The sequence below is a fragment of the Herpailurus yagouaroundi genome, unplaced genomic scaffold (genome assembly GCF_014898765.1).
Source record: "Herpailurus yagouaroundi ecotype Mexico unplaced genomic scaffold, PumYag 162, whole genome shotgun sequence".
Taxonomy (NCBI): Eukaryota; Metazoa; Chordata; class Mammalia; order Carnivora; family Felidae; genus Herpailurus; species Herpailurus yagouaroundi.
The window spans coordinates 13843612-13863260 of NW_024412403.1; the positions used below are offsets into that span (position 1 = coordinate 13843612).

General features: G+C 46.7%; 1 protein-coding gene across 6 annotated transcripts in view; it reads left to right on the top strand.

Annotated features, from left to right (window-relative positions):
* TIAM1 (TIAM Rac1 associated GEF 1) overlaps window positions 1–19649 on the top strand; it is a 395754-nt gene that overhangs the window by 252295 nt on the left and 123810 nt on the right. For 5 of the 6 annotated variants that reach the window (XM_040484060.1, XM_040484063.1, XM_040484059.1 and 2 more), the window contains one exon: window positions 5331–6304. The exons of the other annotated variant lie outside the window; for it this stretch is intronic. In XM_040484060.1, coding sequence (XP_040339994.1) covers window positions 5342–6304 — 963 coding nt within the window. In that variant the 5' untranslated portion in view covers window positions 5331–5341. The remainder of the gene's footprint in view (window positions 1–5330; window positions 6305–19649) is intronic. 6 annotated transcript variants of the gene reach the window in all.

Genomic DNA, 19649 nt, shown 5'->3' on the forward strand with positions numbered 1-19649 from the left:
ACTCCCTTGTGCGCGGCCTCTTCAGGTTTTGACTCCCTTCCCCAGTCTGCTTGCTTTTGCTTACACTTTGCAGTCTTTGGGTACTTGCTTTTTTCCTTTGGTCCCAAGTTTTTAGTTTTTATCAGCGAGGGAAGGGTCCGTCCTGGTGCCATATTGCATCTGAACCTCGGCTGGCACCAGACGATAGCAACTCAGTTTTGCACACGACTTTATTTATTAAGACAGAAACGCATTGCCACTCAACTCTACCTCTCAGTTCAACCTCATTTTAGACCATTGGTCTGTGTTTGCTTTGTATTTCCTAATAATAGATGCTAGATGATGCTCAGTGCATGCTTATTTCTTATTGCCTAATTTGTGGAAACTTATATTAGAATGTTTTTGATGGCTTTCAGCTGTAAAAGCAGATTTTAGGGGTGCCTGGGTGGCTCAGTCAGTTGAGCGTCCAACTTCGGCTCAGGTCATGATCTCACAGTTCACGAGTTCGAGCCCCGTGTCGGGCTCTGTGCTGACAGCTCGGAGCCTGGAGCCTGCTTCGCATTCTGTGTCTCCCTCTCTCTCTGCCCCTAACCCACTTGCATTCTGTCTCTGTCTCTCTCAAAAATAAATAAACGTTAAAAAATTTTTTTTAAAGTTTCATTTTGCAGAACTCTCACTTTTAAACAAAAATTTTGTTTAACCACAATATTTCAGGTAAGACTTTGTTTTTTCAATTTGGAAATAATCACAGGTTCAGAGGAACTTGTATACTGAAAGTATACCCTTCACCTAGTGTCCCCTGATGGTTGCCTCTTAAATAATTAGAGTAAACTATCAAAGCCAGGAGTTTGACATTTGTTTTTCAATGTACACATGTAGTTATAAGTTTAAGCAGGCTAATAAATTGAAAAAAGCAGTCCTTAAGAAAGGACCACTTAGCTGATGAATGTATGAACCACCCTAATGACCATACTTCTTGATAAAGTTCCTTGAGATACCTTTTCACTGTGTATTTCATTGGGTGGATTTACAGGAATTTGCAGTGATTACTTGAAAAATTGAATTGATCATATTAAGAGACAGATCGTGGTGTTGGAGAGTCACGTTCCCTTTAGCGCCCTTGAGCTCAGACCCTGAGAATCTTGGTTTTCTGACCCTGTCGGAATGACCCCCTGCCTGTGGCCCCACTATGTCGCCCATGCCCCCATTGTGTCTGGATCATCTTAGGCTGAGCTGTCCTGCACTGTCCACCCACACAGTGGGGAGGGGTATCCTCTCGACTCTTGAGCCTTTCCCTAAACCCCTGCAAGGTCCTCTCTTAGAAGAGGAGGCAGCTATGAATTGAGGGCAAGAATTAAGTGACATGAGGCAGGTGCCAGGCCTTCATTCTTTGGCCAGGTAATTGGGGGTTGAGGGGAGCACAGTGGGGCAGGGTCGAATGGTCTGGGATGAGGGACCTACACAGGTCTTCAGGTGGAAGGGACACAGAGCAACAGGCACGTTGAAGACTGGAGTGTCTTCAAGGCACCCTGGTGGGAGAGGCCAGCATGTTTAAGTCTGATGTGTGTTTTGCTCTAGTCCACACTGTGGTATTTTTACCCAGTGTGTGTGGTGTTAACATTCACACCTACATTTTATTGTGGTTGTAGGAGTTTTTGCATCCTAGGTGAAAGTTCATTTTATCATTCATTCATTCATTCATTCATTCAGTATTTTTCCACTGAGCACCTTACACCTTTTACCTTTCAGGCAATGTTCTAGGCACTGAGGATACAGCAGTGAACAAGGCAAAACTTTCAGCTTTCCTGAAGCTTAGGTTGTAGTGGGGAAGGATAGAGGATAAAAAAGGATAAGTGAAATACATTGTTAACCAGTGTGATAAATTCTAAGGAGGAAGAGAAAAACAAAGAAGAGGGATAAGGATTGAGGTCTGCAGGAGGGGTGGTCATTTTGGGTAGAGAGGCCAGGAAAGGTCACCCTGAGAAGGCAGCATTTGAGTCAGAATTACAATGAACTGGAGCGTGAGCAAGGTAGATACCTGAGAGGAGAGTTGTGGGTAGAAGGAAGAGCATGGGCAAAGGCCCTGGGGCAGGCTAGAGTAGCCAGAACTTAGACCTTTGAAAAGAAAGTGTGAGAGAGGTTTAAATACTGAGATTTATTCTTGTAATAAAATCTTACCCAGCACCTCCTTTTTAATACCCCCCCCACTGCCCCCTGAAAGTGCAAGCTGTTAGGAACCACTAACATTCTACATAAGGAAGTGATAGTTTTAATGAGTGTAAAACTGGTGACGGTTTCTGGTTTGACATTGAGTACTCCTTTTTTTTTTTTTTTTTTTTTTTTTTCCCCTGATGCTCTTCTTTTTAATTTCTATCCTGGCTTTTGTATTTCAGTCTCACCTTAATTTTTCTTCTCTTACCTGCTGATGGTGCCATGATCACGTTGGTGAGGTACCCTTTGGTTTTGTTACTAAAACGCATGAATGTTTACTGACTCCTTGTCTCGAGTCGAACCCTTCTAGCCTCCATAGAGGCCACCAAGAAATTGAAAGCCACTTTTCTGCCCTGAAGTTGCTTCCTGCTTCACAGGAACAAAGCTGGTGCAAATGTAAAATACAAACGGGGTGTTTGTTTGTTTGAAATGAAAATAAACGATAGGGTTAAACCGAGAACAGGGAGGTACTCAGATAATGGAAATAGCTGGCATTTTACATTTGTACATGAAAAGGATTGGACAACGTTCTGGGGGTTGACTCTGGCGGGGGGTGGGGGGTTGTCCCTGCAAGGGGAGATTGTGTCTGTCAGATGCAACGGGCAGTTTCAAGTTTTCATGCTTCTGTTATTTCTGAGTCCTCCACCAAGGCCACATGGGCCCTCGTGGTTGTCACCGACCTTTCTGGAAAAGCTTTCCAACCAAGGGCTATTTCAGCAGTCCCTAGAAACTGATTGTTCTTTAGCGGCCTCAGACTTCCTGCTGACTCTGTGTAGGTCATCCCCTGAGAATTTCTCTTGGTAGGATTTAGGAGATTTGGCATTCATCTCTAAATTCTAGTTCTGAAGATAAAAATGGCTTCTTTCCTACCTTGGCTGGCCGAAAAGAATCTTGCTACTAAAAATGCTATTAATATAACAGGACCCGTCACGATGATGCATGGAGACGCTGTAATTCTTGAAGGTTGGGGCCATTTCCTTTAGGAAACTTCTCCTGAGGCTTTTAACTTGATTACTCTTCTCTTGACAGAAACAAGCCTAACCAAAAATTTGTTGTTGGGAGTATGTCTGTCAATTTATATTTGCAGACTTTTGGTACGTATGGTAGAGGAGGGTCCCCCTGGTGGGCCTGAGGTGTGAGGTGACAGTTTGGCTTTTCTCTCATTCACTTTTTCCACACTCATTCTTTCCTGCTTTTAAACTTAAATCTCTGTGATTCTTAAAATGGAACCATGGCTAACACTTGTTCTGAGCTCTGTATTATTTATTGGTAAACCATAGATACATCGATACATCCAGGGATCTTAACGTCTATTAAAAAAAAAACCTCTAAGAAATTAGTCATGACCTTTAGTTATGGAAATGTTTATTTGTTTTACTTTAAAAATGCAGCACATGATATTCTTTGGACTCTAGATCCCATAAATGGTCGTGTTTGGACAGTTGATCTGTTTCTTTTCCCTCCAGTGAGTTGAGGTTTTTTTTTTTTTTTCTTTTCTTTTCTTCTTCAAGATGCCAGTCAGAGAGGCATGAGTTTAACTGCTTTGAAATATACTTACTGCCAGTAAAAAGGAGATCCTCCTTCTTGGAAAGTTCCCTCTGAGAATCATATGATGTGTGACCTGGTAGGGAATATTCCAGTATGGGAATAGCTTAACATCTGGTGCCTGTATGAGTTACCTATGAACTCACTGGAACACGAAATGGAGGTTTTCTCTTCCTGTTGCCACTGCCTTCGTTTCCGTGATGATGCGCTTGTGGCGGTCAATGCAGTGTTTCAGACAGAACAGTGAGATTAGGGAATGATTCTGGATCAATGTGAACGTGTATTATATATAGTCCAGGGCATTCCAAGCTGTTTGTCGTGGTCGTAAGGGAATTCATTCTCCATTTCCCCCTGGTGCCTTTCACTTTTATCGTGTGCCTTCCCGGGGCTACGGTATCAGTTTCACGAGAGTAGGGAATGTGTCTCTTTTGTTCTGTGTTGTATCTCTGGCTTCAAGAACATGGTAGGTGCTCGGTGTATATTTTCTGAATGAATGACTGTGTAGGTGGTTGGAAAAATCAACTCAGGAATATGTCCAGCTGCTATATTTTTCTTCTTTCCATTCTGGCCACTTTTATGTGTATATCTCGAGTGCCTACAATTTGAATGGTCCAGAGAAAGAGCAGAGAATAGGCCAATGGAGTCACAATCGCTGAGCTTGGAAGGTTTGTCTCTTTCCTATGGTGGATAAGGTCACCAGGTCAGTGCGAGAGACTGGAAAAATGTTAAGGAAGGGCTTGGATTAGCCTGGGCAGCCCCAAAAGGCGGAATCACATTTAGTGGTTTCGTGATGTGAATGTCTGTTTGCAGGCACTCTGTACCAGATCAATGTTCTCAATTTGGGTTTGCTGCCAGAAATAAACCCATTGGTCGGCTGCTAAGCAGAGAGCGGGGTTTCTATTTTCTTCTGCCCACACCCCCTCCCAAACACCGCAAGTTAAGGTTTTCAGAGTGCTGTGGAATTTAAGGTAAAAAAAGAAATGATAATAAAAAGCAGCAAGCCCATTTTCCTTTTTGACTTTGAAAAACTAGGAGGAGTTGATCGGACTTACATCTTGACTTTTCCCAGTTCTGATTGATTTTTGAAGTCTGAGTCAAGCAGACGCATCGGGAGGGAGGGAGGTTATCACATGCACCTGTGAGTTTTGTTAACTGTTGTTTGAAATACGGGTAGTTTCAAGCAGAAAGTGACGCATTTGCCCGACCCCTCGGTTTGTGCTCTCGGGGTTTGAGAACTTTGTTACGTATAGAGTTTAGGGCTGGCGGCCTCATGGAGGCAGCACGGTGGCAGGTTCCCCATAGGCAGCTGCCCTCTGGACAAAGACGAGTTTCGTTGTCTGAACATCTTGCTGAGGCTCCTCTCACACATCTCGGGAGGGCCCATCTCAGTGGATGACGCTGGTTCTCACCTGCCACCGGGTAAGAGACCGAGCACCTGCCGGGTGGGTAGAGAGAGGTGGGTACGCTGTGACCTGCGAAGCTGTCTGCCCTGCACCCTGAGTTCTTTTCTGTTGAACTGCCCGTACCCATTGGTGACTCAATTATCCCCTCCTTTTTCCACCCCCTCTCTCTCCCCCCCCCCCCCCGTGCTACAGACCATAAAACCATGGGAAACGCAGAAAGTCAAAATGTAGAGCATGAGTTTTATGGAGAAAAGCATGCCAGCCTGGGCCGCAAGCACACGTCGCGCTCCCTGCGCCTGTCGCACAAGGCGCGGCGGACGAGGCACGCGTCCTCGGGGAAGGTGATCCACAGGAACTCCGAAGTGAGCACGCGGTCCAGCAGCACGCCCAGCATCCCCCAGTCTCTGGCCGAAAATGGCCTGGAGCCCTTCTCCCAAGAAGGCGCCCTGGAGGACTTCGGCAGCCCCATCTGGGTGGACCGAGTGGATATGGGCCTGAGACCCGTGTCGTACACCGACTCTTCTGTCGCTCCCAGCGTAGACAGCAGCATCGTCCTCACAGCCGCCTCTGTGCAGAGCATGCCAGACTCGGAGGAGAGCAGGCTTTACGGGGATGACGCTGCGTACTTGGCTGACGGGGGCAGGAGGCAGCATCCCTATACATCCAATGGGCCCGCTTTCATGGAGACGGCGAGCTTTAAGAAGAAGCGCTCCAAATCTGCAGACATCTGGCGGGAGGACAGCCTGGAATTCTCACTCTCCGATCTGAGCCAAGAACATTTAACAAGCAACGAAGAAATCTTGGTTTCCACTGAAGAGAAAGACTGTGAGGAGGCTCGGGGGATGGAACCCCGGGCGAGTCCGCGGCGGCTCAGCGCCTGTCAGCGTGCCAATTCCCTGGGTGACTTGTACGCTCAGAAAAACTCCGGGGTGACGGCAAACGGGGGGCCAAGGAGCAAATTTGCAGGCTACTGTCGGAATCTGGTGTCTGATATCCCCGAGCTTGCAAACCATAAGATGCCACCGGCTGCTGCTGAAGACTCTGTTCCTTACAGTAATTACAACACACTCCCCTGTAGGAAATCTCACTGTCTTTCCGAAGGTGCCACCAACCCACAAATTAGCCATAGCAACAGCATGCAAGGCAGAAGAGCAAAAACAACTCAGGTAAAGTGACCGAAGTCTGTTTCCACGTTTTGGAGTCGGTGCATGACTTTTAGTGCATGATTGCGCTCCCGCGAGATTCCCGTCTCGTAGTGGCTTGTGCCCTGTTTGCCCGGTGGCTGCTGCAGGTGGTACCGCTTTCCCCGAGGGCTGGCCTCACCTCTGCTTCGCCCCGCTTCCCGTTCCGCGGGCAGGGGTGGGATGAAGGGAGGAGTGTGTGTTTGGCGGGGGGTGATGTGGCTGGAGTGAGAATCAAGCTGCTAAGTTCTTACTGGGAAGTGACTGCCTGTCCAACTCCGATCTGCCGCAGCAGCTCGCTGGTTCTGAGCTTCCTTCCTCTCCCCGGACAGATGGGCATGGTGGGCTGTGGCCTCTTACAGCTCCTGTCTCCAGCACCGCAGGTGGGAAGGGGTTAGTCGGAAGCTCCTTTGAGGAGGCATTTTCGACTCAGGGCGGGCTCTGGTCATTTGTCAACTTCTCTCGGAGGTTGGCAGCCTTCCTGCCTTACCAGGAGCCATTTCAATTTCCTGTTCCTTGCGATGCTGGCCAGCCCTGTCTCTGGAGGGAGGTGTAGCGGAAGGAATAACACGGGCGGGTTCCAGCTCCTACTCTGCAGCCAACTAGTTGTGTGACCTTGGGCAAACCCTGCCTTCTAGTTGCTCCTCTGAAAAATGGCAGTGAAAATGCTCAACTTGCCCACCTCGGGGTCTAGGGCACGAGAGGGTGGGTGGGAAGACATTTTTCAAAGGTTTTTAAGAAGTGTCTTGCTAACGGAAAGAGGACTCCCACCTTAACCGGTAATGATACCCACATGAGCATAAGGACCTGTCAAGCCCTCCTGCTTGGACCAGGTGGGACCAAAGTCCTCTTCTGGTCCTGCTGTGCCCCTGTAGCAGAGTTCTGGGAGGCCTGGCTTGGGTCGAGGGTAGGCTCGTGGTTTGCAGGATGGGGCTTCGGATCAGAAATCCAGATCAAGCCCATTTGCGTCGAAAGGCATGTCAGCCACCAGGGTGACCGGCTAACAGCAGTGCGGTCTGCCGGGGAACAGCAGGTACCCTCTGACCCGACCAGTGGTCGGTGTACCTCTGGTACTGCTCCTGTGCAAGCAAAACAGGCATTTCAAGGTGAAGTTCTCTCGGAAAGGGGGTCTAAGTATGATGGGCAGATGGTGGAGAACCTAAGGAAGGAGGCAAAGAAAATTGGCGTTAGACTCTCTGTGTTCTTGCTGGAGAGCAGATTTTTTAATAATGGATTCTTTTTTTTTTTTAACGTTTATTTATTTTTGAGACAGAGAGAGACAGAGCATGAATGGGGGAGGGTCAGAGAGAGGGAGACACAGAATCCGAAACAGGCTCCAGGCTCTGAGCGGTCAGCACAGAGCCCGACCCGGGGCTCGAACTCACGGAGTGTGAGATCGTGACCTGAGCCGAAGTCGGCCGCTTAACCGACTGAGCCACCCAGGTGCCCCGGAGAGCAGATTTTTTAAGTGTCCAAAATCTCAGGTTTCTCATTTTATCTCGGAATTTTATTTATTTTTAAATTAAAATATTTTTTTTTAAGTTTATTTTTTGAGAGGGACCGAGACAGCGTGAATGGGGAGGGGCACGGAGAGAATTCCAAGCCGGCTCTGCACTGTCAGTACAGAGCCTGATGGGGGGCTTGAACCCACAAAACCGTGAGACCATGACCTGAGCCGAAATGGAGAGTCGTGTGCTTAACCGACTGAGCCTCCCAGGTTCCCCTACTTTGGAATTTTAAATTCTCATGTATAGGTCATCAGGGGGTAGTTTTGTTTTGTTTTGTCTTTTACTGCTCTAGATTTCTGTATTTGAATAATTAAAAGTTAACTGTATGTTCCTCTGGGTTTATATGGACTAAAGGGAACGTGTTTGACCTCTCCCCTCCTTTTCTTTTTAAAATTATGTTTCATTGTGGGAAAAATATACCCATAACATTTATCACGTTGACCATTTAAAAAATAAATTTTTTTTTAATGTTATTTATTTTTGACACAGAGAGAGAGAGAGAGAGAGAGAGAGAGAGAGAGACAGAGCATCAGCGGGGGAGGGGCAGAGAGAGAGGGAGACACAGAATCGGAAGCAGGCTCCGGGCTCTGCGTTGTCAGCACAGAGCGCGACGTGGGGCTCGAACCCACAGTCCGCGAGATCATGACCTGAGCCGAAGTTGGATGCTCAACCGACTGAGCCACTCAGGCGCCCCACCACGCTGACCGTTTTTAAGTGTCCAGTGCGCTGGCATTAAGTCCCTCCACACTGCTGTGCGGCCATCACCACCATCCATCTCCAGAACCCTTTCCGTATTGCAAAACTGAAGCCCAGTACCCAACCTCTCTCCTCCCCCCCAACCCCCGCCCAGCCCCGGGCGACCACCATTCTATTTTGCATCTCTGAATTTGACTACTATAGGGACCTCATATAAGTGGAATCATGTAGTATTTGCCTTTTTTGTGATTGGCGTCTTTCCTTTAGCATCATGCCCTCAAGGTTCATGCATTGTTGTAGCACATGTCAGAACTTCCTTCCTTCCTTCCTTGTTTTTTTTTTAGATTTTTAAAAATGTTTGTTTATTTTTGAGAGAGAGAGACACACACACACACACAGAATCCAAAGCAGACTCCAGGCTCTGAGCTGTCAGCACAGAGCCCACCGCAGGGCTCGAACTCACGAACTGTGCGATCATGACCTCAGCCGAAGTCGGATGCTCAACTGAGTGAGCCACACAGAGCTGATAAAAAGAGATGGTCTGCCGGCCTTCAGAGTTCAGAGAAGGCGAACATCACCTGTGACTGTCCCCTTTCCCTGGAACAGTGCCACGGTAGCACATATTCTGTGTGGGATTTGAGAGGCATGCCTGGCCGATTCTGGCTCCGGGTCTCCACTGCAGGGGACGGCTGGACCCTCTGCTTCACCCCACACCCCGCGGGTGGGGCTTTGAGCCTTTGAGTCACGGCCGACTGCACCCAAAAGAGAGGGGCAGAGCGGTTCTCTCCTTCAGAGCGGGTGCCACTGAAAGCGCTCACGTGTAATTGTTCTATGACGTTTCCATCTTTGGCTTGTCGCCTTCTAAAATCGTTAATATATGGAAGTGAGATCATCTGAGTGTGGTCTCATAAAGTCACTGCTTAGGCAGCTTAATGTAACGCAGAGTGCAACAGACGAGGCATCCTGACGACTCCATTTACATCCTGGCTCACTCCTCACTGACCGGTGACCTTGGGCAAGTCTCTCCATCTTGCGTGCACCTCGGGCTCCTTCTCTGTCTAGGGTGAGTGCCACCAGCCTCGGACAGGACCACTGGGAGAACCAAATGGGATACTGCGTATGGAAACCTTTTGCGGAGTCTGTAAAAAAAACGGAAGTATTATTTTCGTATTGACTTTATATGTTGAGTGAGGATCTTTAATGACTTGAAACAAACCCCAGAATTATGCACAACACTGTCCCTCCACCCACGCTTCCTAGTCTAAGTTTGGCGTGTTCATCCAACGCGATTTCTTGAGAACCCACTATGTTCCAAACAGTGTATTTTAAGAGACGGTGGGTGTGGAAGCTTCCTTGAAAAGAATTCTTTTTTTGTTCTTTTTTTTGTTGTTGTTGTTGGTAAAAGTTTCTGACCCAGGGGATCTCTCCAGCGGGCTTGGATCATAGACATTAAAGTCGCCTCATCTGCCCTGGTGACGTAGTTGAATCTGGAATTGTCTGTCAGCAATATTACTCCCCAGAAAGAAGAGTTTCTGGCAGACATTTGGCCCCAGAGCATGGCCTCTGAGCCTGGGATAAAATATGTTTTATCTGAAATAATACGAACAACTTAATTTGATTTGAAAATGATTGAAAAAGAGTTTTTGACCGTTTTCTCTGTTTTTGTATTTGTTCAGTAGTTGGACGTGTTACTAAAACATGAGGCACGGGAGTGCATGTTTAGGTTTGAAAAAGTGACACATGTCATATGTCTGCTGCACAGTGAGTGCTGAGGAGTTATTTCTTTAATTCAATATGTTTGAGAGTGTGTGTGTGTGTGTGTGTGTGCGCGCGCGCGCGTGCACCATGCCTAAAAAGTAGTCTTGCGAATCAGTTTGGTATTCATTTGTTGGGAGGGTTTACCCACACCACTTAAAGCAGAGTTTACTTGTATTCATTTCTGCAGAAATACAGAGGAAACTGCCCCTTGATTTGATTGATGCATTACCGGTCTTTCGGACTGAACTTTTACCGTCTTGATAATTCCTGTGGTTAACAGAGTTGGGGCAGCCTGGTGTCACGCAAAGAGGTTCTGAAATCCAGCAGATCTGAGCTTGTCCGTTTGAGCCTTGTTATCTGTTGATCGTGTAATCTAGATGGATCTCGGTGCCTCTTTAAATAGGGTAATGTGAGTTCCACACGAGAGAATGCGAAACTCCCGGCACAGTATCTTGCACACTGTACAAGCTCAGTCAATAATGATCATTAGTTGCGATGGAAAAGTTTGACTTAATATTTTAGAGCTCAGCCCTCCTCTGTCTCTGAGACTTTCAGTGGGTGAGGTGGAAGGAGAAAACCGCCAACTGATGGGGCGTCTTTTAGCCAGGTTCCGTGTTTCAGAGGGAAGCTTTGGCTTGGCTCCATTGTGCCATTGTGCCTCTCCATTGTGAGGAGAGCTTCATTCATCCTCTTAGGAGATGAGAATGGGGGCAGCTGTACCAAGAATGTCTCAGGGAGACACAGCCTTGAGACAGCGAGGGGACCCTGCTCAGCGCCCCTTGTGGAGATGTGACGCTCTTGGTAGTTTCGTGTGTTTGTGCAGCATTTGACTACCTCAGTGTTCCCAGAAATCCTTCACACTGTAGTATGGAGTGGGAACGGGGTAAGGCAAGAGAGCTCTCCACTGGTAAGACCAGAGCTTCTGGTCTCTGTGGGCCACTGGCAGGGATTCATTTCAGCCTGATTTCCAGCTCACAGATCACCTCTGTGTCCAGCCCCCTTGCTTTTCATGGGAAGAAGTGTATGTAAAGAGATGAGGTGACAAGGTGTCCCAACTAGATGAAAATCCAGGTCTCCTGCCTCACTGACCCGGGGCCATTCTTCAGAATCCCACATCCCACGGCATGCGACCTCTCATTCTTGAACAGATTTCAACTCCTGTGTCCTCAGATTTTAAGATGAGGATCCTCAGTTCTGGTACAGAAGCAAAAAAGGGTGATTGGCTGAAAAGAACACGGGAATATCCACCCCCATAGCCCGAGACGGTGGTTCCTGAGAGGTGTTCACAACAGCTTTAGAAGAAAGCTTTGCTTTCTGGTTTGGAGAAGCAAGTCACAGAATCCACGATTTCAGCAACGTAGAGGGTACAGCATTGTCAGAAGACGATCTTGAGTTCCTAGGAAAATTGTGTTGGTGTTTAAATTTTGATTTTGCTTTCCACTTAAAAATGGCTCAGGAATAAGTATGTTCCCTGACCTCAGCATCCAAGAGATGCTTAACCTCTGGTCACAGACTCCTTTGAGAATTGTATAAAAAATTTGAATCTTTTTCTTAGAGAAACACATGGACCCCCCTTCTGCATTCAATTCCTGGGGCTCCATGGTTTCCCCAAAGTCCATCTAGAAGCTTCTGGTTAATAACCTCAGGTTAATTCTTCACGAAACAACGTATTTTCATATAAAGTTAAACACCAGCGACAACAACAAACCCTCCCTTCCTTCCCTTCTCCGACTGCTGTTTGGTGCTGCTTTTTTGCTTTACCCTTGATCTTCCTCTTTTCTGGCATCTCTGTTAAGCAATGAGGTAGTTTTGAAAGCAAGCCCATCCGTGGTCGGCAAGATCTCCTTTTGGGAAGTGGGTGAGGCGAGCAGGTGGTTGAGGGGTGGCTCTGTCAGGTGTTTCAGACCCCTTTGAACTCTTAAAAAGTATGGCAGACTCCAGAAGACTTTTGTTTCTGCTTCTGGGTTATATTCATACATAGTTATCACATTAAAAATTGAAAAAGAAAAGTAAAGAAAATGCTCGTTGAGTCGTTTTAAAATAGCCCTAATACACCCATTACGTGTTCACGCAAATAACTTTTTTATTTAAATTTTTTGTTTTTCTAAAATTTAAAAAAATTAGTGGGAAGAGAGGTGTTATTTTACATTTTGCAAACCTCTGCACTTTCTGGCACAGAAGACCTGACAGTCGCCTATCTGCTTCTGCATTCACTCTCTTGTGATATGCTAGTTTGGTCAAGCGGTCGGGGAAAATGTGGCCTCGCCCAGGTATTTGGAAAAGGGAGAGCCCCCGTCTACCCTGAAATGATCTAAGGATCCCTGGTCCACACTTTGAGAGCTGCTCGTTTATGCTAATGTAGGCTGGGGAAGTTCAAGCCTTTGAAATTCACATTTTTAGTTTAGTGCTTGAAGAGGAGGAACTGTGTCCCTTGATGAAAATGCTGGTTTCCTAGCATCACTGGGGAGGAGGAGGGGTTGGGATTGGGAGCTTAGCGCCCTCCCAGCCAGCCTGCTATGGAGAGCTAAGAGGGTCTCCATGTAGCCCAAGGTAGAACTTAGGAAAGAGCCAATATAGGCTTTCCATCATCATTTGGGCCCCGTTTGCTTTGGACCACTGTTGGCAGATTATCTAAGATGGGCCGTAGGACAGCCCATCATGTCTTTCTTAATTTGCTCTATTTAAAAAAAAAAAAAAATTAAGTTAAAAATATTAAATCAAGTCTGGTTGTTCCCATAGACAACATAATCAAATGGGATTGCTTGTAGATTGCAAAGTTAAGCATGAGAAGTAGGATTGATTTGTCACCTCAGCCGTAGCCGAGCATGAGCTGAACCTGGAAATGACTAAACCATTTAAATCAACCAAAATGTAATCCGCGAGAAACTGTTTTCCCTGTTCGGAGATTGTGGCAGAACATGAACAGCAGTTCATTCATTCCAAGGTGGGTTTATTTGTTTGAAGTGCCCTTGGGGATGTGTCAACAAGAAAAGGTCCCTGAGCTCTTCTGGCTAGTTCAGGGTGAAATGGGGGTGTATACGCAGAACACAATTAGCATAATAAGCATTCAACATGCTGTGGGACGGAGAGCAGGGCCAGGAAGATGCAGTAATGGGGGACACGGGAGGCAATTTGGGACAGGGTGGTCAGGCCTGGCTCCCTCTGGAGAGCAGACTTGGGTAGAGACTCGAAGGAAAAGTGGCCACTGATTTGGAAGGTGGGAATGTGCCCTTTGTGTTTGGGGCACAGTGAGTGAAGAGGCCAGTGTGTCTGGAGCACAGCGGGGGCGGGGAAGGGGGTTGAGATGCTGCAGAGAAGATGGCCTGGCAACTGGAGGAGGGAAAGAAACATCTTCAAGCTGCGGAAGGGAGGGGTGGGATCCGAGCCTTGAAGGGTAAGCACTCCTGAAAGCGAGGAAGGTTGGGAACGTGCGCTGCAAGGACTCCTTCAGTTTCAGGTACATCCAGCGCTCCAGTGCGAGGGCTGGACATTTGCTGGGGGCTTTGAAAGGCAGGCTGAGGGGCCTTCCGTGCGCTCCTGGGAGGTTACCTAGCAGCTGGCGTGCAGGGTGCAGTGAGGAAGGATGAGGGAAGAGACAGCTTGTTGCCGAACCAGAGGTGGGGCTCTAAGAAAGGTCGCCAGGAGCCTGCGGGACCATGTGATAGATACATCGTGGGGAGGGGAAGGGTGAGGGGAAGGGTGGCTACAGGGTTCGAGGCGCCTACATAGAAACCCAGATGAAAAGAGAGAAGATGATTCACTGACGTAGACAGAAAGGCGGTCCCCGCGCTGCAGTCACCTGAAGCAACGTGCCAAGCCTTTGCCAACTTACTTCTGCCTCGCTTTTTAGCAACGGTAAAAACGTTGCTTCCCGTCCTTGTGATTGAGAGAAATTTTGAGTCACTCCCATTGGGAATCATTAGAGAAAAAGGGAAGAGGTTTTGGAAACATAACAAGGTCTGGAAATTTTGCCTTGGGAAAGGGAGAAGGGGGAAATAGAGTCGGGTTTCAGAAATGCCTCGAAAGGAGTTGGGACATGTGCACGGGGACTGATAGCGGGAAGCCTAGGGGTAGAATTTACAAACTTCAGAATTAGAAATGCAAAAAGGCAGTGGACATTGGGGGTGGGGGGGGGAGCCTTACAGCAATGCAAAAGTAGCACTGAAATATTTCTAGCAAATTATTAGTGACAGCGACCTGGACTTATCAATCTACAGTGTAGAAAACGTCACCATTTTCTTAGGTCATTATGCTGTTGTGTGAATGTGAAAATACTTGAAAGGGGTTTCATTGGTTCACACCAGCCTTGGTTGGCCTGTTTTTCCCAGGAGCCCTTGTTTTCCACAGTTTCTTCATCAGCCACCTCTTTTCCATGTTCGTGCAGGGAGCTAGGGAGTGAGGTCAGCCAGTGCCTTCTGTCCTTGGGCTGAGATGAAAGTAAGGCTGAGGATGGAAATGAACGGTAATTAGAGTTAACACTTCAGAGCAGGTACTATGTGCTGGGCACAGTTCTAGAAACTTTTGTTGGATTAATTCCACATTATCTTATAAAGTGTCTTAAAGAATAGATGACTGTTATCCCCATTTTATAGATGGGGAAACTGAGGCACAAATTGGCCCAAAGTAACTTCCCTAGGATCAGTATTGACCATACTGAGATTACCAAGGAAGAGCATACTAAGAATATACTGAGTATACCAAGGAGGGAATGCTGGGAGCCAAAGACAGTATTCATTCATGTGTGTGCATGTGTGTGTGTGTGGGGGGGGGGGTACTTACTTACATTTTGGGGATAAAAATAAGATGAGAAATCAGGGGTGGAGGATTTTATTTTGTTTTTATTTTTATTTTATTTTAAATGTTTTTTCAATTTATTTTGAGAGAGAGAGAGAGAGAGGCAGAGAGAGATGGGGAGAGAGAGAGAATCCCAAGCAGGCTCCTTGCTGTCAGCACAGAGCCCAATGCGGGGCTTGATCTCATGAACCTTGAGATCATGACCCGAGCCCAAATCAACAGTCGGACGCTTAACTGACTGAGCTGCCCAGGTGTTCCGAGGGAGGAGTATTTTAGAATTTATTTAACACGGCAAAAATTGTTCTAATTCAAAGCTTCTGCAGGTTGAAATTTCCTCAACCCACAAATTCAGTGAGCTCTTCTTGACTGAGCTTCTCTATACAGGAGGTCAGCACCTCCATGTTCCTATTGGAGCTCATTTAGGCATTTGTGGCCCAGCTATGATGCAAGTAAGCTGGATTCATCAGGGACATTAAAGTAACCAACAAAATAGTTTTTGGTTGTTTCTTTTTTTAATGTTCATTGTTTGAGAGAGACAGAGAAAGAGCGAGCAGGGGAGGGGCGGTGGGGGGGGGGTTGGACAGAGGATCTGAAGCGGGCTCTGTGCTGACAGTAGAGAGTCCGACTCAGGGCTCGAATTCACAAACCACGAGATCATGACCTGAGCCGAAGTCAGATGCTTGACCGACTGAGCCACCCAGGCGCCCTGCCAACAAAATAGTTTCTAATTGTATTCAACTTACAACTACAGTAAATGATTGATCGATTGATCTTACTGGTCCTTGAATTGTCCCACGGCCCTTGAACTTTGTGGCTAATTAATTACCTTTTCAAAATTGTGCTCACCTTTCATTAACACAGAATCCCTGTCCTTAAGAGTATTTCGCAAGTCACCCCGAAACAACTTGAGCCTTGCCACAGTGTATCATTAGCCCACACTCGTCTGCGTGGAAGGGCTGCGTGGCCCTTCGCTTTACCGAGGTGGTGAAAACGGGCTTGAAATTTGCCACTTGCTTCCCCCATGTTCATACTGGAGCTCATTTAGGCATTTGTGGCCCAGCTAGGATGACTATGAAAACTCTTGTTGCCTCGCAGCTGTAGCGGGCCTTGGGCTACAGCTGGCCACTTGTGCATCCAAGAGGAAAGTGTGTACGTTAATGCTGGGAAGCTGCCAGTGCAGTGGAAACTGGTGAGTGCTCTAAAAATCTGGCTTGGGAGGATTTGTCCAGAGAGAGCAGGATTTAACAGCCTCTCTACCCCATGAATGTTGTGTATAATCGGAAGCCTCTTCAGTGGAGTGTTTCTAACACGGAGACTTTATTTTGAGCAATTTCCTAGAAGTCTCTAACCAGACCGTGCACCATGTTGGGAGTTACTTCTTGGTGTAGCTAGGGTCTTACCACTTCCCTTGATGTCCTTTGGCTTTTTTAAAAAAATTGTTTTAATGTTTATTTTATTTTTGAGACAGAGACAGAACATGAGTGAGGGCAGAGAAAGAGACACAGCAGGCTCCAGGCTCTGAGCTGTCAGCACACAGCTGACACACAGCTGACTCGGGGCTCGAACTCGTCAACTGGGAGATCATGACCTGAGCTGAAGTTGGACACTCAACCGACTGAGCCACCCAGGCGCCCCAGATGTGCTTTGACTTTTGAATTAAAATTCAGTATCTGATTAAATACTAGGGCCTATCAGACGCTAAGATGTCTCCGGTGATATGTAGGAACCTACCTTGCATTTGCTACAAGCACTGCTGAGGCTCCCATGAGACTCTTCCCAGGGGTTGGTTTTCTAGATTCCTTGCTGCCGGGAACAGTGGGAGGTTCTCAGGGGCTTCTGAAGAGAGAGAGAATCTGAGACTGAGGTGGGTAGGAGGAGGAGCCCTTGGAAAGATGACCACCGAGGAATGTTTCCGTGACCCCGGTGCTGCCTTTCTTCTGAGCTGTTAGAAAACGCTTTACAGTGAAATGCATCCTGGCATCTGAGAGTGATGGGCATCTGGGATGCAACCATAGAGGGATGCCTGGTGTTTTGCAAAGTGTGAACCCAATGAGTACAGGGGGATGTATGGAAATGTTGAATGACTCTATCGTACATCTGAAACATACATACAACACTGTATGTTTACTAACTGGAATTAAGATGAAAACTTAATACAAACAAAAACCAAAGTGTGAACCCAGGGCCGCTCTGTCAGAGTATCTGGCTTTGGTTTGTCCTAGACCTATAAATTTGTATTTCTCGTGTGGCACTTAGGCATCTGGGTAGTAGAGTTCTACAGATAATTCTTCCCCACACTGAAGTTGGAGATTGCTGGTGTCATGGGAGTCCTCCATTGACCATTCAGGTGTTGAGTAGTGCCTCTGGTTTCCCATGATGCTATAATCCAGGCCTCTGAGTATGTGGGACATCCCAAGCTTCATGACCTAATAGGGGCTGGGGCTGGGCAGCCAGCATGTTTCCCAACAGGCTGGGTCACATATCAGTGGGGGATGTGTACCACTTAGCCTGCTTAGCCACTTGTGGAGACGAGGTGGAGTTGGCTTGGATCATTGGTCCAGAGCATTCCTCGGTGGTTACACGGGTTGTGCGTTGTATAGGTATGCATGCTCGGCTGGGGCCAGCAGGCCTCGTACCTGGGGTAATCACCTCTGCTTAGTTTAGTGGTCGGCCGGGAGGTGAACACACAGAGCCTGGGCCACTGCAAGCTTAGAGCATCAGTTGTTATGAGCAGATGTTCAGGTCTGACAGAGAGGTGAGTGTCTACCGAGGTCTTAACTCCTAGTTTCAATAGAGGCCTCAGGGCATTCTGTAAAGGGGGAAATGGTTTGTGGGAGAGTAGACGGTCAAGACACATGCTCTTGAGGGTTTGGCCTGTCTGGTCTCTTCTTGTTTCCCTCCTTCTCTTTTATCCCTTCTCTCCCCTTCCCCCAACTTTGGGCTTTGAGTTCTTTGCCTGGCAAGTCAAGGCATGTAGATAGTCACTCAGATTTTGCTGGGAAAACCCGGAAAAAGCAGTGTTGGCCAAAAAAAGGTGGGGGGGCAAGGCATGGAGTTGACTATTGAGACAGAATCTGTGAGGTGCTGTCGCAGCTGAACTCTGGGCATTGCAAGACGCCTTGATTTCATTCTCCCCTACATTCGGAGGCCTTTCTCTCATGGACTAGGGAGGTTACCCATGTAGCTGATCTCTCCCTGTCTTACAGAGAAGCTTCTCGCCTTTTTGCATTTTAGATGCGACTTTGTCGCGGATTGCTTTGCTTCTTCCAGAGAAAGATCGAGGCACGTGAAGATGAATCCAGATGTGTAGGAAATTCACAAACTCCTCATCTCCCACTACTCATGGTTATCTTGAGTAATCAGTAATGGTGAATTTACCTACTGTCTTATTGACATAGTCAGTATCCCTGCTGGGAGAAATGTGAGTTCTTAACTGTGTTTCTCGGTTTGTATAGAGGATGTTTATCCACTGGATCTGGCTCCTTCCTGACCATTGCTGGCAGTTAATAGGCGGGACGGCAGATAGCAAAATGATGGGAACAGCAGATGCAGGGCAGTGTGCCCCTGAGTGGCACCCACAGTTTCTTTATCCCCCTTAAGGCTCTGTAAATCCCATGGGTCTCAATTCCACTGGAAATGTAGTTGGTCCTTAGAAGATATCTTAACCACTTCCTGCTACTGTCTTCCCTCCTCGTTTTATTCTTTTCTTTCTTCTTCTTTTTTTTTTTTTTTTTTTTAATGTTTATTTTTGAGAGCAAGTGGGAGGAGCAGAGAGAGAGAAGGATACAGGGGATCCGGAGCAGGCTCTGTGCTGTGAGCACAGAGCCCAATGTGGGGCTTGAACTCACAAACCGTGAGATCGTGACCTGAGTTGAAGTCAGATACTTAACCGACTGAGCCACTCAAATGCCCCTTTTCTTCCTTCTTTTCTTTTCTTTTCTTTTCTTTTCTTTTCTTTTCTTTTCTTTTCTTTTCTTTTCTTTTCTTTTCTTTTTTTCTCTTTCTTTTTTTTTTTTTTTTTTTTTTTTCTTTCTTTCTTTCTTTCTCTTTCTTTCATTCAGAACAGTTGTAGATAGGAGATACCGTTCCCAGTTAAACACCTGGCTGAGATAGCATTTGCAGCTATATCCACTATAAAGTTATGTATTTTTCTCCTTTTGCATACAGTTCTCTTTGTTGTTGTTTTTGAAGGTGCAATATAATGATGTAATATATGTATACATTGTGAAATGATGACCACAATCAAGTTAATTAACACATTCATCACCTCACACAGTTACCTTTTTTCTTTTGTGGAGAAAACACTTAAGATCTGCTCCCCTAGTAAATTTCACGTGTACGTACAGTATTCACTATATACACACACACACACACACACACACACACCATGCTGCACATTAGATTCGTAGAACTTACTAATTTTATAACTGAGTTTGTACCCTTTGACCACCATCTCTCCATTTCCCCCCACCCCCGGGCAGCCACTGTTCCACTCTCTGCTCTATGAATTCAACATTCTAATATATATATATATATATATATATATATATATATATATATATATATATATAATA